The sequence below is a fragment of the Protopterus annectens genome, chromosome 1.part0, assembly GCF_019279795.1.
Source record: "Protopterus annectens isolate FY-2018-M chromosome 1.part0, PAN1.0, whole genome shotgun sequence".
NCBI classification, from domain to species: Eukaryota; Metazoa; Chordata; order Ceratodontiformes; family Protopteridae; genus Protopterus; species Protopterus annectens.
Genome location: NC_056725.1, coordinates 1512805973 through 1512831768, shown reverse-complemented (window position 1 = coordinate 1512831768; position 25796 = coordinate 1512805973). Strand labels below are relative to the sequence as shown.

Here is a 25796-nt window from a genome sequence, read left to right as displayed (position 1 = left end):
AGAGATCACCTCTAAGTAGGCGATATGCGATGGAGTAAAGCTGGAGTTTTTTGAGACGGTATGCATAGGGTATCTGTTTGAGGCCGGTAATCCATTTTGTGAGATATTTCTGCGGCCTTTCCAGTTGTTGTAGATGTCTTGTGAGGTATATACCAAAAGAGGTGTTGTACTTTATAATGGTCTAATGAGTGACGAGTAGAGGGGAACAATGACCTCTTTTCCTGGATGAGAACCCTTTTGGGATGAGGTGTGTCACGTAGAAGGATTTCCCGACTACTGTGGCAATGTAATTATTAAAGGAGAGACTACTATCCACCTGTGTCCCAAGGTCTCTTATCACACTTTCAGTGTTAAGTAGACTACCAACTATGTGGAAGCTCATGGGTACAAAGTTTCTACCAAAGGGGGTGACAATGCACTTTTTGGCATTCAGCTTGAAACCATGGCTTTGACACCAGGCATCTGTCTCAGTGAGGCCCTTTTGTAGGATGTCCACATTGTTAGGAGTTTCAATTATGGCTCCTAGTTTGCAGTCATATGTGAACTTCATTAGCCAAAGACCTTCTGTGTTAGCCTGTACTTCAGAAAAGTAGATAAACAGGAGAGGACCCAAGACTGAACCCTGTGGTACTCCACTTGCCACTGGTCTGATGTCAGATTTGGAGTCTGCTACTTTCACAGTGTAGGTTCTGTTAGTGAGCCAGTTGGCAACCCATCTTGTGACATAGGGATTTATACCTAGTTTAGTGAGTTTATCTATAATTCCAGAGAGGGGGATGGTGTCAAAAGCTTTGGCGAGATCTAGATAATCTGTGTGAACCACCTTACCCTTGTCTACAGCTTTGGTGACTGCTTCAAAGAAGTCTATCAGGTTTAGGAAACATGATCTGCCTTTTACAAACTCAAAATGGGTGAGGTTCAGAGTTTGGAGATTGCCATGATGATATGTTCCATGGCCTTGCAGACCAGGCTCGTTAGGTTAATGGGTCGGTAGTTCCCGGGGTCCATGGTGGCTCCCCCTTTGTGGAGTGGGATAACCGTCGCTGTGCACCATTCAGTGGGCACAAAGCCTGAAGTGAGGCTATGACTGAACATGGTGCTTAGGTGGGGTGCCAGTCCATTCTGTAGTTTGTGTAGAAGGCAGCCTGAGATGTTGTCAGGTCCCATGGATGCTGTGTTCTTGGCTTTGGAGAATGTGGTTTTTACCTGTGCAGCTGTGATTACAGGAACTTTGCATTCTTCTGGTATAGAGATGGGCCCTTTAGGGGGTGAGAGGGTGGTAAAGTTAGCACTGAACCTATCCGCCAGGATGTTGGCAATATCAGTTGGTTCTGTATACTTAAGTGCCATTGTGCTGTAACTTACAGCAGATTTGAGTGTTGCCATTGAGATTCTTGACATAGCTACAGAATGATTTGTGGTTGTCATTAGAATCAGTGGCTATTTTGTTTTCATAACTAGCTTTGAAGGATTTTATGAGGGATCTCAGCTTCTTACCGAGGGTGACCAGGAAGTTCCTCCAATAATGGGATTTTACTCTTTTTTGCAACAGTTTCTTTCTTCTGTTGTAGAGAGTTTATGGCAGGAGACCACCAGATTGGCTTCCTTTTTTTGGAAGATAGCATCTTGGTTCTGTTAGGGATAGCACGACTCATGCAAGTGCTTATAAAGTGCATTTACATAGGATTCATCAGTCGTACGTACCTCTATTGTCCATCTGCATGGGTGTCGTGAAGTTTGCCACTTCTGTCTTAAGAAGCGTCAAGTTGGATTTGGAAAAATTTTTACGGTGATTTCCCTAATGGGGGGAGAGGTGGGGTCGGGATGTGGATGTCATCTAGGGTGATTAGCTTATAGTCAGATCTGACCGAGGAAATGACCTCTGGTGTGGAACACTGGTCGCCCATGTTGTAATGACCAGGTCTAGGATATTGCTGTCCCTGGTGGGGGTGTGGATGAGTTGACCCAAGGCACTGGAATTTATGAATTCCAGAAATCGTTGAACAAGAGAGTTGGCACATGAGTAGTTTTCCCAGTTAATGGTGGAGTAGTTGAAGTCGCTCATTATGGAGGGTGTTGGGTTGTACCTTAATATTTTCCAGTGTATCAAGAAATGAGGAATGGAAATCCTGGGGCATGGTGGAGGATCTGTAGCAAGGTACAATTTGGATTGCGGTGTTGCCCAGAGTTAGTTGCACTTGGATAATCTCGGATGCATTATGCTGAGCAACTAACCTGGAGGTTTGGATATCCTTAAGGAATATAGACACACCTCCGCCTTTACTGTTTCAGTCCAGGTTAGGTGTCTGAAAGGTGTGGTATGAATTATAGCCTGGTAATGCAGGGGTGCTCTCCGGAGCCTTGAACCAGGTCTCTGTCACTGGACAAATGTCAATGTTCTCCATTTTAAGGAGTGCCTCAAGTGAATGCATTTTGAGGTTTAGACATCTAGCATTGAGTAGCATTACCCTCAGATTCTGCTTGCTTGTACCTGTTAATGTGGTGAATTTGTCATTTGAACCTTGCCTAAAAAAGGCACAATATAGGGGTGGCAAGAGCCTTAGCCAGTATCCAGAATCCCAAGGGTGACGGGTGCAAGCCATCTCTGGCAAAGCATCGTGGTCTGTCGATCAGGTCGTCCCAAGCAGAGAGATACTGGATCCACTTAGAATGACACCAGAAGCTTAGCCAATTGAAGTCTATCATTTTGTCCTTGTACTGTATCATTCTGGGTGATGGCAGGATGCTGCTCGGGGCTAGGGTCTTACCTGCCTGGGCTACAAGATCGGAGAGCTCCTCCATGTCTCTATTCATGTAGTCCAGGGAGATGCGTCTCAGGTCATTCACACCAACATGGACAATGACAGTCATATTTGTACTTGTGGAGCGACCTGAGTGCTTGCGTTATGTGGTGGATCCTGGCACCAGACAGGCAGCTGACAGCAACTTTCTCCTTGTTTAGCCTGGTGAGTGGAACATCAGTGTGCCTGACTATAGAGTCATATATGACTAGAGTGTTGGGTACGCTGTTATGCCTTATGGGCTGTGGTTGAGTGACAACCTGAGTTTGTGAGCTACGTGTCATTTGGGTTGCAATGGGGGGTGGAAATTGCTTGCGTTTGTGCTTTGGAGGTCTCCGTTGCTTCAGCAGATTTTTATTGAGAGCCTCCATGAATGTAGGTGTGTGTTTTGTGTTGCTATGTGGGTGTTTTTGTGGTGTAGGTTTTGCGGGACTATATGATGAGTGTGGTGTGGTGCAAGTGTTTACCTCCTCCTCTTCACTGTCTAGTCCAGTCTTGGGTGAACAGAGCTTTGCTTCCAGTTTGGCTACATAAGTGCATCTCTCACAGGTTGTAGTGTTTGGGTGGGTGGCAGGAGGAGAGGGTTGTCTGTGTACATAAGGCAATTGCTGCATTGCCTCAAGATGCCCAGATTCATCAGGTAGACAGGAGAAAACACCAGGAGCTGACCCTTAGGCATGTCTGGATAGGTGCTTATTTATTAAGTACTAAAAACTGTTTTCCTCTAGACAAGTGAGGAAATTTGAGTGCTGTAGTAATACCTTATTTAGTGCTAACAACAAGTTCTGAACAAGTGCTGAGCTCAAAGAAACAGATTTGAGTGCTAAAACTAAAAAACTGGCTAGTTCTAATGGAAAATTTGAACAGCAGACTTTATGACGCCGGAAATAGTTTAACCCTAGCTAAGCAGCGATGCATAAAGTGTATTTTTTTAATATAACAGTAGCAAATGAGCAAACTGATTTACACAAATTAACCAATAAAAAGCTAAAACCTGAGCCCCGTTCCAGCAGATCAGACAAGTTCTAACTGCACACTCCTGCCACTAGGGTGCAGAGGAACCTTCTCCAAAAAAGATAGTCTGGATTAGTGCTCAATTAATACAAACAAAGCTAGACTCAGCATGCCTGAATCTAATCTATGCTACAGCAAACAAGGCGCACCAATTTTGGAAAGAAACAGTTCAAATAAGCAGGCACAATAATCCTTTAACCAGAAATTCCCAGCTCAGAAGGGCAGAATGTAGCCTCTCCTCCCACAAGAGTGCAGACCACAAACCTTCTTAATGTAAAATAATTGGCCTGAAGCCCACGCTTAAACCAGAACTAACACACTTTTAGAATAACCTACACTGAGGCTTCAATCAGCAATTCCCAACTTAAAAGGATCTAAGCCACCTGTCCTGCTACAACAGTGCAGACCACAAACAGCATCAACCTATTTAAGTACACCCAACTCACTGCTACCATAACCAGACCCAACAAAAACAGCAACTCAATATTAGACTGGATCCTTGTCTCTGACCCTAGTAAATTCTCCTCCACTGGTACAGTAGTAATGTGTTGGAGGAAAGCCTTCTAGCTTATCAGTGGGAGTGGTAAGCACTAGGTAGCCTGTCTACCACGAGAGGAGAGGTTCCTGGCCCAAAATTGTAGTTTATTGACTATTTGGACAGTTTGTCCGTCTCTTTCAACTTTCTGGTTTAAAAGACCACATCTGCGCTTGTTTCCCATCTTTCCTGTAACTAACCTACTGGTAGCACTAGAAAGCCTTAAACTGATACAAGCCTTCTAGCTTAGGAGAGAGTCTTTGGAGTGAATAAGTATCAGTTTTCTGTACTTTCTTCCTGTACTTAACTGTTTTCCACCTAAACTCAGACTTTCCAGTGTTTATTGTGATTTAAAAGCTCATTTTTTTCACATATTGTACTTATTTGACTGCCGGCACTTTTAAAAAGTTTTTTGTTTAAATAATTTGTTTAACTGTTGTAGGCTACACACTAAAGTGCGATAGCCTCGTTTGTAGTCATTTAAAGATGTTTTAAGTGTATTTTTTTACTGTTTTTGCCTTATCTTTTCAAAAAAAAAAAAAAACAATCCTTGCTTCCTGCCTTTCTAAGCTAGTATAGTCCACTTTTCAGGCTAGTGCTGAATTCAGGGCTGTGATACTAGTTTCTCAGCTGCCCATACCTTACTTGGATAGAAGGACGTTTCTCTGCTCACCTGTGAGAGAGGGGAGCTTTGAGCAACCTATCTGTCCCTGGAGGAGTGGTTCCAGCCCAGAAGTTAGTAGTTTATTGGCCATTTTGGGCTAATTTCTCTCTCTTTCATTTCCCTACTATAAAAACTGCGTTTGCACAGTTTTGTGCACCGGGCAGTGCCAGTTAGCTATGGTTAAATTATTCCCGGCTCCACCAAGTCTCCTCTTCAGTTTTTTTCCCTTGAAACTAGTCTAACTCTCAACCTAAGCACTCAAAAAGTATCTTACAGCCCAGCACTTGCTCAGATCTAATAACAAGCACTAATATACCCTGACACTGACTGCCCAGCAGGGCAAGGCTCTTTATTCACCCCTCACCAACCAAGCGACTGAGCAGCTCATCCTACTATTCAGGCATGACCAAAGGGCAACTTCAGGTGCACTCTCCAGTCCAGCTGGTGAATCTGGGTATCCTGAGGCAATGTTACAACTGCCTCATGTACACAGACAACCCTCTCCTCCTAAACACTAACATATGCGAGAGATGCAATTATACAGCCAAACTGGAAGCTAAGCTGTCTCCACCCAAGACTGGAACAGACAGTCAAGAGGAGAAGGTTAACACTTGCACCACAACTCCAGCCGCACAAAAACCTACTAAAACAGCACTGACAAAAAATACACAAAATCATACTCGGAGGCTCTAAATAAAAACCTGCAAAAGCATCAGAGACCTCCAAAGCAGACACCCAAACAACCTGCACTTCCCGTCACAAACCAGACAACACATAAAACACAAAATCAGTGTGCCGCACAATCACAGCCCTTAAGGTGAAATAACATACCTAACACCCTAGTAATAGGTGACTCTATAGTCAGGCACATTGACGTCCCACTCACTAGGCTGGACAAGCAGAAGGTTACTGTTAGCTGCCTGTGGGGAGCCAGAATCCGCCACATAACACAAGCACTCAGGTCACTCCAGAACAAGTACAAATATGACTCTGTCATTGTTCATGTTGGTGTGAATGACCTGAGACGTACCTCCCTGGACTACATGAAGAGAGACATGGAAGAGCTCTCTGATCATGTAGCCCAGGCTGGTATGACCCTGACCCTGAGTAGCATCCTGCCCTCACCAAGAATGATACCTCAGTATAAAGAAAAAAATGGTCAATTTCAACAATTGGCTAAGCTTCTGGTGTCATTCAAAGGGGATCCAGTGTCTGTCAGCCTGGGACGACATGCTCGACAAGCCGGGTTGCTTCGTAAGAGACGGCTTGCACCTGTCACCCCTAGGCTTTCGAATACTGGCCAAGGCCCTTGCTGCCCCCATAGTGCCTTTTTTAGGCAAGGCTCAAAAGTCAAACCCACCTCCATAAACAGCACAATTAACAAAAAACCGAGGGTTATGCTACTCAACGCCAGGAGTTTAAATCTCAAAATGCACGCGCTCGAAGCACTCCTCAGTATGGAGAACGTCGACATCTGTGCAGTAACTGAAACCTGGTTCAAGACTCCAGAGAGCACCCCAGCACTACCGGGCTACAACTCATACCACACATTTCGGCCACAGAACACGGACCAAAACACAAAAGGAGGGGGTGTATCCATATTCATCAAGGATACCTACACCTCCAGGTTAGTGGCGCAGCATACCACCTCTGAGATCATCCATGTGCAACTAACATCGGGCAAATCTGCAATGCAAATTGTGGCCTGCTACAGATCACCCTCCATGACCCAGGACCACCACTCCACCTTCCTGGAGACACTGGAAAACATGAAGGTCCTACCAAACACCCTGATATTGGGTGATTTCAATTACTCTACCATTCACTGGGAAAACTACTCTAGTACAAAGTCACAGGCCCAGCGCTTCCTGGAATGCATCAACTCAAATGCCCTGGATCAGCTGGTAAACTCCCCTACCAGAGATGAAAACATATTGGACCTGATAATCACCAAAATGGGTGACAGGTGTTCCACACCGGAGGTCAACCAGTCACTGGTTAGATCAGACCATAAACTAATCACTCTGGATGTCCACACTCCACCACCACCCCCAACTAAGGAAACCACAGTAAAAAACTTTTCTAAAGCAAACTTTACCTTATTTAAGACAGAGGTGGTATGTTTCACAGCCCCCATGCTAAAGGATAATGCTGCTTAAGATGCAGAAACCTTTACAAATGCACTCTATGAGCACCTACAAGGAAGCATGGATTGTGCCATCCATAGCAAAACCAAGACTCACTCCTAAGAGAAGGAAACCAGTTTATTGGACCACTGCAATAAACAGCCTATACAACAGGAGGAGGAAACTAGTTCAGAAAAAAAGCAAATCCCAAGAAGGAAAGACATCCCTGATCAGTGTCAGTAAGAAACTGAGGTCCCTCATGAAATCATCCAAGGCTAACTTGAAAGAAAAATTGTCAAGGATTCAAAAGATAATCACAAAGCCATCTTTAGCTATGTTAAGAATCTAAGTGGCAACTCGCAGATATGCACTGAACTAGTGCAAAACAGCAGAAAATATACTGAACCTACTGATATTGCCAACACCCTGGCAGATAGATTCAGTGCAAACTTCACCCCCCTCTTGCCTCCAAAAGGGCCCACAACAATACCGAAAAAGTGTAGTGTCCCAAAAATCACAGACGCACAGGTGAAAACAGCCCTTTCAAAAGCCAAAAACACAGCGTCAATGGGACCAGATGGTGTCCCAGGCTGCGTCTTGCACGAACTACAGAATGAACTAACCCCCCCCCCCCCACCTATACACGCTATTCAACCTCAGCCTCTCCACAGGCTACGTGCCCATAGAATGGCGCACAGCAATGGTTATTCCTCCCCACAAAGAAGGGGCCACAACTGACCCTAGTAACTATCGCCCCATAAGCCTGACTAGCCTGGTCTGCAAGGCTATGGAGTGCATCATCATGGAACTCATTAACAAAGACATTGGGAACCTCCAAACACATGACCCGACCCAGTTCGGCTATGTTAAGGGCAGATCATGCCAACTAAACCTGGTTGACTTCTTCGAGACAGTCACCAAGGCCATAGACGAGGGAAAGGTGGTTCACACAGCTTACCTTGACCTCGCTAAGGCTTTCAACACCATTCTCTACTCAGGTATTACAGAATAATTCACCAGCCTGAACATAAACCCCTACGTCATGAGATGGGTTGCCAACTGGCTTACAGACAGAACTCACAGGGTAAGAATAGCGGGCTCCAGGTCCGACTCTAAACCAGTCACAAGTGGTGTCCCACAAGGCTCGGTCCTGGGACCCCTACTGTTCGACATATACTTCTCAGAAGTACAGCCAAACACAGGAGGACTATGGCTAACCAAGTTTGCCGATCACTGCAAACTGGGAGCCATAGCTGGCTCTCTGGCTGACACGGACATCCTCCAAAAGGGCCTTACTGAGACGGACACCTGGTGTCAAAGTCATGGCCTCAAGCTAAATGCCAAAAAATGCATAGTCACCCTGTTTGGGAAAAACAAAACACCCACAAATTATCACATAGGTGGCAGCCCCCTTAATACAGAAGAGGTAATAAGAGATCTGGGGACCCAGGTAGATAGTAATTTCTCCTTTGACATTCATATTGCCAAAGTAGTTAGGAAATTCTTCTATGGGGCCCATCTAATTACTAAAGGGTTCGCATCTAGAAATAAAGAGGTTATAGTGCCCCTCCTATCACAGAGACTCCCCCATGCTTTGGAACAAAATTCCAAATTACATCAGGCAGAGCCCCTCACTAACACTTTTCAAGAGAAACCTTGACGAGTGGATGGGTAACAGAAAATACACCCCTGGGATCACTTAATTGGCTCTGCTTGACAGAGGATCAGTTAATTAATCAATGGGGCGGCGAAAGCTGACACACTCTGGCTAGGCTTATAAATGCCCTCGGGCAGGCTCCTATTAGTGATTACCTACCAGCATTCATAATTCGCAAAACACCACCAGTGCTTAATATACACCACTAGAAGCATTATCAGACACCTATCCCACTTCTATCCAACTACCTTTAACAACACCCTATGAAATATCAAGTGGCATCCACTTAAAAGTCTTACCACTGAATGATGCTGTTGAATTCTTTAACTCAACATTCCTCCATGTACTAGACAATATCGTTCCTCTCCAACACAGGAGAGTGAAAGCCAACCAGGCCAGTTGGCTTACCAAATCCATCAAACAACTTATGAAATCTAGTGATAAGGCCTGGAAATTACAGCAAACAAGTAAAAACCCTGCACACTTTGCTCAATACAAATAACTGCGTGATCAAGTAAAGTGGCGTCATCAAAAACAAACTAGACTAGTATATTATTCTGCAAAACGACCATATGCAAAATCCTAAAATGTTCTGGTGGTCCATAAACTCTCCATTATACCCAGGCAAAAATGATAATCTCTCCCCTGATCCAGACATGACCCCAGCTGAAAATGCCTCACTTTTTAACTCATTCTTTAAAAACAGTATATTCAACCTCACTAAAAATTTCCCACTAATCAACCTACTGCCCCCAGACCCATCTACTACAACAAGAGCAAATCTCTCTCTCGTATCCATACCTACTTCCACCATAAAAAAATAAAACTCCTGCTTAAACTTAAAACTGGATCAAATGCTCAAGATAACTTGCCACCAGAATTCCTCAAAAAAATCAGCAAACAAACAGATCAATTCAAGAGTCCTTCATTCCCACTATCTGGAAAAGGGCATTTATCCTCCCTCTCCACAAAGGTGGAAACAATAATGATATAGCTAACTTCCGTCCAATTGTCATCCTATCTCCAAAATTCTGGAAAAATATATCCATAGGCAACTACTTAATTACCTCCCAACACCACAACCTCCTCCTCTCCAACCCAACATGGGTTTTACGCCTAGACATAGCACCACCACTGCTCTTATATATATATATCTTTCTTTGACACAGTCAACCATGTTTGAGACTCAAGATACCTTGTCTCCTCACTATTTCTTCACCTTTCCAAGGCATTCGATACTGTCTCCCACCCGCTTCTTCTGACCAAACTCTCCAATTTAGGCACATCTCCCGCTGTCCTAGGCTGGTTTTTCAACTACCTTACAGACAGACAACAAGAAATCAGATGGCACCAATCCTTCTCTCTCTTCCTCAGCATCAATACTGGAGTCCCACAAGGGTCCATACTAGGTCCACTGCTCTTCAGCATTTTCATTAATGATTTTCATACCAGCATATCCCATGCTAATGTCATCCAATATGCAGATGACTACACCATCATCTGCATGGCCAAGTCTACTTCTGAACTACTTGCATTCACCCAAAATGTATTCACATCCACTGAAACCTGGATGTATAACAACCATTTAGCCCTAAATGCTAATAAAACCAAACTCATGTTATTCACCCCCCTAAAAAACAACACCCCTAATCAAAAATAAATTTGCATCAACTCACTCAACACTTGCCTCGAAGTAGTTAGTCCCATACACCAAACTTCTAGGGGTCATCATAGACGAGCACCTAACTTTCGACCAGCATATTAACAAACGTCAAAAAAAAAAAATAAATAATCGAAACTAGGCATCATGTACAGGCACAAACACTTCTTCACCTATGCAGCAAGACTATCACTTGCCTCTTCCTTTTTACTTCCATCCTTGCGCTTTGGTGCACCTCGCCTTACTAATATACAATCCTCTCTTAAAACCGAAGTGGACTCATGCTACAATAAAATCGCAAAATTTGTAACCAGCACCAAACACTCCTCCCCACCATTGTATATCACGGCAACGTCTAAACTGGCTAGACTATCCCCAACATCTAACTACCTGCAACTAACCATAGCATATAAGCTAATCTATAAGCCTTCTAGTCGTCCTGCCCTCTCCAAAACCTAACCTTTCCACCAGTCAAATGCATTACCCATATGCTACAGCAAAACTATGGAATGCTCTCCCTCCTTCAAGTAGGTCTAATAGCAACCCTGAATGCTTTAAGACTTTGTTGAAACAACACTTGTTCTCCCATTGGCTATGTACATGTACCAGCACTGACTATAAAAAATATATATATTCCTAGCCTTCCTACTCCCACCCCCCATCTCAATTACAACTCAGACTCCTCATTTATACATTCAGTGCTTCCAACTTACTAAGTCCAACATGTGCCACCCAGCCACACATAATGTACTGTATCAGCTCCCTACCATATCTGCTATTCATTCTTGATGCCTGTATAGCAGTAGCTTTAAGGCTATACCTTACTGTCAGAATCTTTAATCTGCTGCTCTCCATCTTTCCCTCTCTACTGCCAATCTGCAATACTGTACTGTTCACACAGTCACTGTTGTCCCATATCATCAATTTTATTCTTGTTTGGCTTGCATACTTAAAATCTAACATCTGTGTAAACTAGTATTATCTATTTTATTGCATCAACTTATGCTGTCATGTAGTGTTCTGTATCATTGCTACTCGATTTCTGAATTTTAATTCCCTAGCTTTAGCATGTTGTTTGTTTTTGGAGCTTTTCTCCCCAGGCCTTTACTGAAAACAAGGTCACCCTGGCCCAGTAGATCTCCCAGTAAACAAATGCAAATAAATTGTGCCAATAACAACTAGGATAAAAATGCAGGGAAATTAATTATAAATGAAACACGTGTGCTTCCCTCTCTACCTGTTAAAAAGAGAGGAAGTTAAGGAATGGGTAGTGGAAATTATTCAAGAGTTATTAAGGAAGATAGAAACTTTTTCAGACGTTATACCTACTGAGTGGAATAAAATGAAAGTGGAGTTTAAAAACAGGGAAGAAATAAAAGAGATATGGTTAAGGAGTAACAAAAATTATTTAGACAGAGAGAGAGAGAGAGAGATGCTGACAAAGGTTAAAGTACTGCAGAATAAGGGGGATCTTACAAAACAAGAGGGGACACAACTGCAGAGTGCTAAAGAGAAAATGAAGGACTATCTGGGCAATACTTATGGGTTTAGAAAGACTGCACTTAACCAACTGTTTGTGATAACTCCAGAGCACAAAAACTTTTACTACAACGACCCAAGCAACAGAAAGTATAAAGGGTTGTTGACAAACTTAAGGAGACTGTAAAAAGAAAAATAACCAAAAATCTGTAGAGGTTATCAGATATATTTCAGAAATTTTATGAAAATTTGTATAAAGCAGATGAATGTGGAAATAAAAACACATGGAAATATGGAAGATTTGGGTATACCAAAGTTAGACACAGATGAGGCTCAACGATTAAATAGTTAAGACAGGAGGAGATGAGATAAAAACAGTGATGCATATTAATGTGCCGTAAAGTCTCCAGGAATAGATTGGCTTCCAAACGTCCACAGGAATACAAGAGGGAAAAAGTGATAATCATCTGGAATGTTTTGTTTGAAAACTATTGCAAAGGGAGGGGGAGCACCAACACTGTGGAAGAAAGCTGTGGTGGCTGCATTACCTAAAGACGGTAAAGACCCATCAGACCAAGCTTCATATAGGCCCATTTCAATTTTAAATCAGGGTTATAATGTTTTGTCTATAACAGCTAAAAGAATGGCACAGTGTTGCAAAAATTGATAGATGTGGATCAATTAGGTTTTGTGGGGGGAAGGCAAACATCTGATAACATTAACAGAACAATGATGACACAAAGGGAAGTAGATGCAAAGAAAGCAATCAACATAGTAAGCTGGAATGGTATGACTAGGGCAATGAAAGCATTTTCATTCTCCGATACAATAAGTTTACTTAGGAGGATACCGGCGGCAAAAATTAAAGAGGGAGGGTTCCTCTCTGATAAGCTGCAACTGAAGAGAGGAACTAGTCAGGAATGTCCTCTTTAACTTTTGTTATCTGCATTATATTTAGAGCCACTGGCATAAAAAATAAGTGACCCAGAAATTCAAGGATATAATAGGTATGGTAATGAAGAAAAGTTGGCTTTGTTTGTAGACGATATTATTTTGCACCCAATAAAACCATAAAAAGACGTCTCAGTGTTGTGGAACATTGAGACAATTTCAAGTCTTTTTGTGATATAAATTTAATGAACACAAAAAGACAAAAGCTATAAAACTATGTCACCAACATGAACTGGTTCAGCAATACCCATATTTATGGGGACATGATAAAATTAAAGTACTTAGGAGTATGGATTTAAAAGAATTATGCTACAGCAGCTAAGGATATGCAAGAAGAGGCTAAACAAAAGAGAACACAAAAACTGGGAAAGTGAAAGCTCTTGTTTATAGACAGCAAGATACAAGCAGTGAAAATGTTTTTAGACCATTTAGTGTTATATAAATGTCGGGTACATTTTTCTCAACCACATGAGAAGTTGTAGAAAGTAAGTAATAAAGAGTTGAAGGATTGTATCTGGGAGGGGAAAAGGGCAAGGCAGCAAGGGTCAAGTGGGATAAGTTGATCCTTCCAACAGAACAAGGTGGGTTAGGATTATCTGAATTGAAGGGATATTTTAGAAGTACACAGTTAAGGCTCACATAGATAACACAAGCAGAAAGATATAATTCAAAGTGGAAAGGAATGATGCAGGGGAAATTCAAGAAATAAGGACAGAGTGGGATTTTGAATGCAGATCATTAAAGAAAATAACACCCATACAGAATATTATATTCATAAAGTAGCATAAAGCATTCTAAGAACTAAGCCAACATGAGAATGAAGAAAGGAGATTCTGCAGATCTGATGGCTGCAATCAGGGGTACAGACAATAAGGACAGGATGCAGGATTTTACTGGGGAAAACTAGCAAAGGAACCAAGGTATTTGGGAGCAAATAACTAGAGAAGGAAAAGTAACAAACAGGAAAAGGCAAAGATGACATTTAGACTGAAGGCTAGAGACTGCCGTCCCTATCAACAATTGATCTCAGAGAAAGGGATAAGGGAATCCTAAGTGAAAGACCTGCTATTGTAGAGTTTTTAGATTAATCTAGAACAGAAGCTCATGCTAAAAAGGGTCAATTAGTAGGGCATATAAAATATTGTATGGTAACTATAGGAATCGGAGGAGGTTAGAAAACATTGGAAAGGCAGACTGGATAAGCAATTTACAATAAAACAATGAGGTCATATATATGGCTCCCAAATATGCAAAGTACAGAAGATTTATGATTTTTGCTTGGAAGTGTCTGCAGAGATATTTTTATACCACAAGCCAACTCCAAAGAATTTTGTCTCCGGTAGATGGCAAATGTTGTAGGTGTGATGGGGGAAGAAAGCGGCAACTGGGAACATACGTTTTGGGAGTGAAATGAGATGACAGACGTTAGAAATTTCCTACAGATACTCTTGTCAGAAATATTAGGTTAGGAAATGGGTGCACCTAAGGAAATTATTTTTTGAGCTGGGATACAAGATCTGAATTACATAGACATTAATAAGGCTTTGTTAAATGTAATTCTAGTGCTTGCAAAAAAAGCATTGCTAGAAAATGGAAATTAAGTCTAAACCAACTGTATTTGAAGTTGTGACTGTTAGAGACAAAAGAACTGGAAGCGGGATCTTTACGAAATGGTAAGAACAAATTACATAGAAAAAAAGAAATTGTGGGACCAATACATGCAGAATAATGTTTCAGATTAGAAGTGAAGTTTAAAGGAAGGCAGGAATTGATCGATTTATATAATCATCAATCCAACATAATGCAGCTCGACTGAAGAAACTCAAGCTGTACTCGGTTGCATACTCAGAGGTGATCTCTGCCTACAAGGCCATGTCCAACCCAGAACTGATGGACATGCTCCACCTAAAGAAAACCTTATCCCCTCGAGCCACACGCTCTAGGGATCTAAACCTCACCACAACAATAAATAGGACATACTGGAGGGATAGATTCCTGTCCCAGAGACTTCCCATGCTTTGGAACAAAATTCCAATCTTCATTAGGCAGAGCTCCTCGTTAACACTCTTCAAGAGAAACCTTGACGAGTGGATGGGAAAAAGAAAGTTTAACCCAAGGATCACTTCAGTGGCTCTGCTGGACAGAGGCACAAGGAACTAATCTACAGGGGTGGCGAAAGCCAACACATGCTGGCTAGGCTTATAAATGCCTTCGGGCAGATAGCCTAGTACCTACCTATGAACCTATAACATAAAAGAATATATGTGGTACATAATTGTAACTGTGAACATGTTAACATAGTTTTCTTTTACACAAATATATGTTTGCCTACATTTTAAGTGATAATTCAATAAAGGTGTTAAAAAGGGAGTAGCTGTACTTCTTTGGTCTTCCCTGAAAAGAGGCTACTAGTCTAGTCAACAAAAAATAAATAAAAATAAAATAAGACGGCTAATTAGACAACATGACACTGGGCCAAATTACTCCTAGTAGTACAACACCACCTCAGGTCTCCCATGAAGAAAGGCCACCAGCCTAGTGGAACTAACCTGGTCAACAAAGGATAAATAAGAGTACTGAATGAACTACTACTGCTTTGGTTAAGGTGTTTACCTTACAGACGAGGTACAGGTTTTTATTCTCACTCTCACTAAGGAAAATCGGCTAGGCTTAAAACAGAACTTATATGAGACATAGTGACTGATCAAAAGCCTGAAATGACTGCAGCCATACAATGTACTGAAGAAGTGAGTCCAAATAAAGGAAAGGTGGACAGAGATAGCGACTGTCAATATCACAGTGGAAGCAAGTTATAAAATCTAAGGGAGACTACTGCTCTGTTCAGTCTGAGCAAACACTTTGAGAGAATGAAGGTCTGAAATTTATACCAGTGTCCAACTTTCTGACAGTCTAGCATGTAAAATCTTTATCTGCACACTACAGACACTACGCAACTATCATCTCATAGACTCTGAATTGCTATTCGACTCTCACAAAATATATCTCTGTTTCTTTAGCTGAAAGGGGAGTAATATAGTGTGTAGTGAACTTTGTTACTCAGCACTGTAGAAGTACCTATCATTCCACAGACACCAAATGAGGCATTTCTCCCAACAATGCCCTCTACAGTCTGCCCACGTATGCACAAACACTCCACTGACACCAAATAAGACATTCCCCCATTGCTCCTTCCTATACTCTACCTATAAAAGCAGTAGCATCCTACTGACATGAAATGTGACAGTCCCCCAACAATCCCTTCTGTAGCCTATCCATATGCGCTAGCAATCCACTGACAGGAAATGAAACATTACCCCTACACATTAATAAATTCCAAGTGGAAATTAAATAATGTAGACTGGGAAGAAAAGATGTAATGAAGTAGAATGAAGAGTGTTTGTATGAACCAGAGAGCAGACTGTTTAATTTCACAGGGAGCCACAACAGGACTGGGATGATGGGACTATCAAGACTGATGAGGAAGAGGGTGGGATTATATGTACTCCAGTGATGTCACAAAGTGCGCATGGCTTACCAAAGTGGTAGTACTTTTGAACTTTGGGGCATAGCTGCAAAAGTGATTGGAAAATTCAATGCTGCACCTTTAAAAGTGAGCCATACTGCAATATAAATTGTGACTGAGCATGAGCAAAGCAGCTAAAACAGTAAAGTGTACTTTGGGTATACAAGGTCTCCTTGTATGATCTCTCTCAATAAACAGGGCAAAACAAAAAAAAAAACTGAAAACAAAACAGTTTCCTAAACACGTTTACTAATCTCACTGCTCATCATCTTCTTTCGGCTGTTCCCGTTAGGGGTTGCCACAGCGGATCATCTGTTTCCATTTCTTCCTGTCCTCTGCATCTTGCTCTGTCACACCAACCACCTGCATGTCTTCTCTCTCCACATCCATAAACCTTATCTTAGGCCTTCCTCTTTTCCTGTTACCTGGTAGCTTCATCCTTAGCATCTTTTTCCCCAATATACTCAGCATCCCTCCTCAGCACATGTCCAAACCAACGTAATCTTGCCTCTCTGGCTTTGTCTCCAAACCTTCCAACCTACGCTGATACCCTCTAATATACTTATTCCTGATCATGTCCACCCTCGTCACACCCAGTGAAAATCTTAACATCTTTAACTCTGCCACATTCAGCTCTAACTCCTGCCTTTTTGTCAATGCCACTGTCTCCAACCCACATAACATAGCTGGTCTCACTACCCTCTTACAGACCTTCCCTTTCACTCTTACTGGTACTCGTCTGTCACAAATCACTCCTGACACTCTTCTCCACCCACTCCATCCTGCCTGTACTCTCTTCTTCACCTCTCTTCCACACTCACCATTACTCTGAACTACTGATCCCAAGTATTTAAACTCATCCACCTTTACCACCTCTACTCCTTGCATCCTCACCATTCCTCTATCCTCCCTCTCATTCACACACATATATTCTGTCAGTCCTGCTAACCTTCATTCCTCTTCTCTCTAGAGCATATCTCCATTTCTCCAGGGTTGTCTCCACCTGTTCCCTACTCTCACTACAGATCGCAATGTCATCTGCAAACATCATAGTCCACGGGGACTCCTGTCTGATCTCATCTGTCAACCTGCCCATCACCATTGCAAATAAGAAAGGGCTCAGAGCTGATCCTTGATGTAATCCCACCTCCACCTTAAACACATCCGTCACTCTCACCGCTGTCACACTACCCTCGTACATAACCTGTACCACTCTTACATACTTCTCTGATACGCCCGACTTCCTCATACAATACCACAACTCCTCTCTAGGCACCCTGTCATATACTTTCTCTAAGTCTACAAAAACACAATGCAACTCCTTCTGACCTTCTCTGTACTTCTCCATCAACACTCTCAGAGCAAACATTGCATCTGTAGTGCTCTTTCCCGTCATGAAACCATACTGCTGATCACTAATCATCACGTCCCTTCTTAACTTAGCTTCCACTACTCTTTCCCATAACTTCATGCTGTGACTGATCAGTTTAATCCATCTGTAGTTACTACAGCTCTGCACATCACCTTTATTCTTAAAAATCGGTACCAAAACACTTTTTCTCCATTCCTCAGGCATTCTCTCACTTTCCAAGATTTCAGTAAACAATCTGGTTCTCACTGCTAATGTAAAATAATTAAATAAATGGCAATAAGGGATAAAAAAATATTAGCTATAGATTTTAAGCAATGTTAGACCCATGTTGGAGGACAGCTACTATTCAGAAATTATGAGAAGTGCCTTCATCAAACATACAAAAGGTACAAATCAGATGATTCAAATCTCAGTGCATGTTTCAGAAACTCCTCCATAAATTGTAAAATTAATTAATTCCTGAAGCTTCACCTTGTTTGCAAACATTTCCCCACAATTCAAACAAGAATTATGGTATTTAATTGAATGAGGTTGAATAGAATGTACCTTTTTAAAATTTTACAATGCACACACAGCTATAAAAGCACAAAATATAAAATAAAGCATGCTGTTTAAGATTCAAGTCCCATATAATTGGACGGAGCCACACACACACACACACCCGTGATCTATTCACACTGCATTTTCATTAAGGGGACACAGCTCCACATAAGCTTTGCAATAAAGTACCCCATTAAACACCATCACACTTTAAAAAAAAGTGGGGGCTTGTCAGCAAATAAGCAGTGAGCACTGTGAATTAATTTTAAATTATAGAGAAGATACTATATGAGCAAGTTTTAAATTACTTAATGTAATGTGTCTAATGAGGATAGCAACTGCAGAGTGCTCAACTGCTGCCCGAGGAAGAACCTTCCTTTATATCAGGCATACCTAATTTCTCAAGAAATCTGGACAAAGCCTAATATAATTGGGGGGGGGGGGGAGCAAAAGCCAAACATTGGGACAGATTTTAAATTATTGCTCTTATCAACTTAGAAAGTTGCTAGAATAGCAAGATTTGTGTTAGCATGCATTTTCTGAAGAATATGAAGTCTGAAACTCAAATTACGCTATTATTTACTGACAGTGATATTTGGTAACTTCAGTTCTTGATGATTTGCCAGAAAACCACTTTTTTTATGATAAACCAAAAATATCAGACGAAAATCTGTACAGCTGACAGGTATGAAGTCTGGCCATATTTAAAAAAATAATTACACAGGGCTGTTAAAAATACAAACAGAAGAACCGCGGGGCAGCAAGGGGTGTAGTGCAGCATAAACAAACATATATGACCCACGCTTACAACACAACATGCTGGCAAACTGACGTCAGCTGCTGCAGAAATTATACCCCTAAATTCAGCGCTGAAGGTTTTACATAAGAATGATGCGCTCGTTCCCTGGTAAACTGCCAATAACACTACGCCGTTTTATCAAAGTTCCCATCTAATCTCACTATGCAGCTGCGATTTCATTTAAAGAAATTTTATTTATTTTAATAGAAAATCTAAATAACAAACAATCTACACCTGTAACACCTCCTAACAGCCTTTATCGATTGTTGGTTTGAAAGTTTGCACAGCTCAATTACTGTGCACAAAAACCGTAAATAACAAACGCCTCAAAAGACTAATAATGAAACTGACTCAACCCTGTGATCTTTTGGAAAAAAATGTCTCCCTCTTTCAGACTATATTTGGATATTAATGAATCAGGGCATTTGATGCTTTTTTGCAGACTCCACATCCAACAATACTTACATAAAATACATTTTCATACAGATGTTCTGCTGGAGATCACGAAGCACGGGGGAACTCAATAAAAATCTTTGCACCAACACAAAACAAAACGTACTCTGTGTGCTTACATAAGGATGGCGTATTTCCTTTATTTGAGGATTCACAATTACTAAATTAAAATGTGAATGACTTTAAGTGCAGAAATGTGACAATGACACAAAATGTGAGACAAAAAAAGTCTTCAAGAGTAAAAAATATCAGCGACTTAAATAAACCATATAGTACGCTCCATGTGCAGATAATTACCTTTAATGACTGGGTTCCCGGGGTAGCAGGGTTACTGTCGCAAACTCTGGAAACTAATACTGAAGCCATGTTTATGAAATATTCAAGATTTTTTCTAATCAACTCTCTTCTCAATAGCGACAGTATGTATTAGCGTGGGGTATTGTGGGACTTAGAATGGACTTCCGGGTGAACAGTAAGCTTTTTAGCGGATTCCAGTCGTGTATGTAGTGATCATTATATTTTGGATATTACATTATTGTAGTGGTGGATTGACTTGACATTCCCTAGTTTTGTAGTGACAGGGTTACATTTTCTGAAGTTGGCTCCATTTTTTGCACGTGTTTGCTTCGTGTGGTAGTGCGAACCAACTACCGCAATACCAAAGCAGGGTTCAACGGCTACACAGTGAAGGAGGATACTAGAGAATCGAATAATATGTAGGGTGCTCAGTAATAAACCCCGCCCAAATTTCCCCTTAGCCCGCCCAGCACGAGCTTAAATGGACATTAAATATACACCCTCTAAATACAAGGCGGTGCGATTGGTAGAGCAAACGTAAATATTTTATTTATTAAAGTTCTTGATCTTGTTTACCGGGAAAGTTCGATTGTCTTGGGTACAATGCCTGATCCAGGAAGTAATGCTCCAAGAACACGCGCTAAAGAAAGGTGTACAAATAATCAATGTTATTGAAATTGATTGAATAAACAACATGTGTAACATAAGATTATAAAGTGTAGTAAGTTCTAAGAATTAGTGCCATTGGTGTACAATATTGAATATGCCTCTCAACTACTAAGCATGCTTCTAAACTGTACAGATTTTCGCAGAATGTCCACATTTTTGCCTGATATTTTTGGAATGTTTATCATGTTGCAAAAAAGAAAAAAAAATATCCTTGTTTCCCCCTCTTTCCTGACCTAGAGTAGTCCAAATACAGGTTTTGCTGTATTCTGGACTTTTGGAAAGTTCCCGTGTTGCCCATTTCCTTTCTTGGATAAAGGGAGGCTTCTTTGTTCACCAGTGGCAGTGGGGAGCTTACAGCAGCCTATCTATCCCTGGAGGATGTTCCCAGCACAAGAATCTGATAGTCTATTGGCTGTTTTGGGCCAATTTCTAGCTCTTTCAAGTCCCCCTGTATAAAACCCGCTTTGGCGTGGTTTTTGCGCTTGTTACTACTCAGCCAAGCTCCTCGTGGTCCTGCAGAGTGGTGCTAGCAGCAGAGAGGCTAAAAGAGCGACTGCTAACCTGATAAAAGTGTTTTTTTTCCTGCTACTACCTGGGCGACTGTCCGATCTAGCTAAACTGCAAGTAATTCTGCTTCTTGAACTGTTTTAAACTGTTTAAAGTTGTTTTTGCACCTGCACTTTTAAAGTTTGTCCTGTTTGTTGCATTTACCTGTTGAGGCTACACACTCAAGTGTGCTAGCCTGTGTTACATATTTATTGCATTTTCCTGCTGTTTGTTGCAAAAAAGAAAAAAAAAATTATCCTTGTTTCCCGTCTTCCCTGACCTAGAGTAGTCCAAATACAGGCTTTGCTGTATTCTGGACTTTTGGCAAGTTCCTGTGTTGCCCATTTCCTTTCGTGGATAAAGGGAGGCTTCTTTGTTCACCAGTGGCAGTGGGGAGCTTAGAGCAGCCTATCTATCCCTGGAGGACTGTTCCCAGCACAAGAATCTGGTAGTCTATTGGCCGTTTTGGGCCAATTTCTAGCTCTTTCAAGTCCCCCTGTATAAAACCCGCTTTGGTGGGCTTTGCGCGGTTTTGCGCATAGCGCAGCATCGGGCAGCTCCGCTTAATGGGGTTTAAACCATTCTCAGCTCCACAAAGTCTGCTGTTCATTTTTTCCCTTAGAACTTATCTAGTTCTCATAATAAACACCCTATTCCTATTCTAAAGCCTGGCACTTGCTCACTAAAGCAAATATATAAGTCAGCACTAAAAAATTAAAAGCACTACACCCTCACAAACTCCCCTCAAGTACCTTGTTCCCCATTGGCCCTTTTTTTCAATTATAAAGGAATTCCCAATACTATTCTAGCATGTCCAAAGGTCAGTTGTCAATCTCCTTTCCGGTCCAGCTGGTGAATCTGGGAATCTTGAGGCAATGTTACAACTGCCTGATGTACACAGACAACCCTCTCCTCCTCCCAACAAATTCCAACACATGTGAGAGATGCAACCATATAGCCAAACTGGAGGCTAAGCTCTCTCAACTCAGTACTGGCGTAACCAGTCAGGAGGAGAAGGAAACCACACTCACTACAATTCCAATCTCACATAGACCTACCACGACAGAAAACCAAACACATAAACACACAAAAACATACTCGGAGGCTCTAAATAAAAATCTGCCTAAGCAGCAGAGACCTCCAAAGCAGACACCCAAGCAACCGCTACCCCAAAACAAAACACGTGCAACACATAGCTCACAAAGCCAGTGTGCCAAACAGTCACAGCCCTTAAGGCTAAACAACACACCTGATACACTTGTAATAGGTGACTCTATCGTCAGGCACACTGACGCCCCGCTCACCAGGCTGAACAAGGAGAAGGTCACGGTGAGCTGCCTGTCGGGCGCTAGGATCCGCCACATAACACAAGCACTCAGGTCACTCCAAGGCAAGTACAAATATGACTCAGTCATTGTCCATGCTGGTGTGAATGACCTGAGACGTACCTCCCTGGACTATATGAAAAGAGACATAGAGGAGCTATCTGAGCATGTAGCCCAGGCCAGTATGACTCTGACCTTGAGTAGCATCTTACCCTCACCAAGAATGATGCCACAATATGAAGACAAGATGATCAATTTCAACAATTGGCTTAAGTATTGGTGTCATTCAAAGGGGATCCAATGCCTGTCAGCCTGGGATGACATGCTCGAGAAGCCATGATGCTTCGCTAGGGACGTCTTGCACCTGCCACCCCTGGGCTTTCGGATATTGGCAAAGGCTCTTGCCACCCCCATAGTGCCTTTTGTAGGCAAGGCTCAAAAGACAAACCCACCTCCATAGGTATCACAAGGGATAAAAAACTAAGAGTAATGCTACTCAATGCCATAAGTCTAAACCTCAAGATGCATGCACTCAAAACTCTCCTTAGCATGGAGAACATTGATATCTGTGCAGTAACAGAAACCTGGTTCAAGGCTCCCGAGAGCACCCCAGCACTATCAGATTATACCCCATACCATGCTTTTCGGCCCCCAAACTTGGACCAAACCACAAAAGGAGGGGGGGAGTATCAGTATTCGTCAAAGATACCCACACCTCCAGGTTGGTGGCACAGCACGAAGCATCAGAGACTATCCATGTGCAACTAACAGTGGGTAAAACTGCCTTCCAGTTTATAGCCTGCTACAGACCACCCTCCCAAACCCAGGAACCCTACTCGGCCTTCCTGAGAACACTGGAAAATATGAAGGTCTCTCTAAACACCATTATATTGGGTGACTTCAACTACCCAAACATAGACTGGGAGCATTACTCTAGCCCCAACACCCTAGCCCAAAGGTTCCTAGAATTTATAAACTCAAATGCTATGGAACAACTTGTTACCACTCCCACAAGAGGGGAAAACATACTGGACCTGATCATCACCAACATGGGGGCTCTATGCTCCAGACCAGAAGTGTATCCCTCACTGGTAAGATCAGACCATAAACTAATCTCACTGGATATTCACATCCCGACCCCAACCCCTGCCCAGAAAACCACAGTGAAAAACTTCTCTAAAGCAAATTTCACACTCCTCAAAACCGAGGTGGAATCCTTCAAAGCCCCCGGACCTGTGGAAAATATGGCCCAGACCGCAGAATCCTTTATAAACGCATTCTATGAACACCTTCAGGAATGCATGGATCATGCAATCCCAAATAAAACCAAGATCCAATCCTCCAAAGGCAGGCATCCTGTCTGGTGGACCCCAGCCATAAAGAAACTATACAAATAGAAGGAAGAAGCTACTACATGATAGAGCAAAATCCCTAAAAGGGAAGGCATCTCTGATCAGTATTAGCAAAAAACTACAAGCACTCATAAAATCATCTAAGGCCAGCTTCGAGAGAAAAATTGCACAGGACACTAAGGATAATCACAAGGCTTTCTTTAGTTATGTTAGGAACCTGGGTGGGAATTCCCAGATATGCTCAGAATTAGTCCAAAATGACTAAAATACACCGAACCCACAGACATTGCCAACATCCTAGCTGACAGGTTCAGTGCAAACTTCTCCCCCCCCTCCCCACCAAAAGGGCAAATATCTATCCCAGCAGAGTGCTGCCCCCCTGACATCTCAGATGCTCAGGTAAGAGCCGCCCTCTCCAAAGCAAAAAACACAGCATCAATGGAACCAGACGGTGTCCCGGGCTGCGTTCTACATGAACTCCAAGAAGAGCTAAACCCAAACATAAAACTGCTGTTCAATCTCAGCCTTACTACAGGATATGTACCCAAAGAGTGGCTTGCAGCAACAATGGTCCCTCTCCACAAAGGTGGTGCCTCAATGGATCCTGGAAACTATCACCTCATAAGCCTGACTAGCTTGGTCTGCAAAGTTATGGAAAGGATCATCATGGACCTCATAAATAAAGATATTGGGGACTGTCAAAAGATTTTAATACTCTTAACATATACTGGAAGAATCACACAGATAAAAATAAGGAAAAAGGTTTATTTTACATGCATGGAGACATGCTACAAAGTACATGGTATGTCAGCAGTCTAATTTCTGTGCACTTCACATGGGTTTTTATACCCTTCTCTGCACGTACACAGTAGCTGGTTACTAGACAAGGAATTTCAGTCAAGGCTATAAATTCACATACTGGAGCCTTAGATGGTCAGAGGTCAGTCACAAGATAAGCTTGTGCCTGGACCAAGGTAACATCTGTGCATTCCTCTTTGGTCAGCAAATTCTTTACAAGAAAAACAGCTTATTTTAACTTGCTTCTTTGCACGCAATGCAATTTCACATTTTAACCCTTCCTATACATGATACAAAGATGTTGAACACAAAGATTCTTACTGCATTTCCCCCCTTACAACACTTTGTATCATAAGTAATACATTTTATTTATACAGTTTTTTACATGACTCGTGTTCTGTATATTCAAAATAATAAGCTTTAGTTGCATTGGCAGACAATACACTTGATATTATCATTCGGATGCAGGGAATGCAACAACAACCCAACAGCAGGAATATAATGGCACCAACACATATAGCAATTAAGACATTCATAAGTACTGTTCCCCAATTTCCAAACCAATTTTGGAAAAAGTCAGTTAATGGATTCTGTCCTGGTTTTGTAAGTTCAGAAACTTGTTGTAGGATCTCCAGATGGCTGTTAATGTCATATTCGTTGTCTGGAATGAACGGACAACACTCGCAAGTACCTCCTTTCGCCGCTAGGGTGAAGTCGAGCGCCATACGATTCTGCAACACTATAGTCCTCATTGCAGTTAACTCATCCGTCACCACTTCTAGCGCAGAAAAGTTGCATTGCTCAGAGTTTCTAACAATTTTGACAGCTTTCTGAGCTCCCAAATGGATTTTACTGTCCCATACGCTGGAAGAATACCAGCCCAGGAAATAACATCATCGCCCAAGTCCATGTGTGATAGCCCCTTGCTGCTACTATGGGCCAAATCGTGTTGATAGATCCAGGATGCATCAACGTTACCTATGGGATTAACAGGTTTATTAACAGCACGTACATTTCGTATTTTACCTTGGGGAAGAGAAAATGTATGTCTTATAGCTGGTGCTAAATAACCCAAAAAGCAACTGTCTGACCAATTTCTCGGTAACCATTTGTATGCTTTTCTACCACAGATAAAATAACAATTATTTACTTTAAGTGTAATATTGACTGGAACAGAGTGATTTCCTTTGTCTTGCAGCCCTTTAAACAAAAGATCATACACAGATAACATTTTT

The 25796-nt window shown here is 41.9% G+C and overlaps 1 protein-coding gene across 1 annotated transcript in view; it reads right to left on the bottom strand.

Annotated features, from left to right (window-relative positions):
* PHF10 (PHD finger protein 10) overlaps positions 1-20247 on the bottom strand; it is a 539251-nt gene extending 519004 nt beyond the window's left edge. The window contains exon 1 of the mRNA XM_044067805.1: positions 19872-20247. Coding sequence (XP_043923740.1) covers positions 19872-19940 — 69 coding nt within the window. The 5' untranslated portion in view covers positions 19941-20247. The remainder of the gene's footprint in view (positions 1-19871) is intronic.
* Between the last annotated feature and the right edge of the window lie 5549 nt (positions 20248-25796).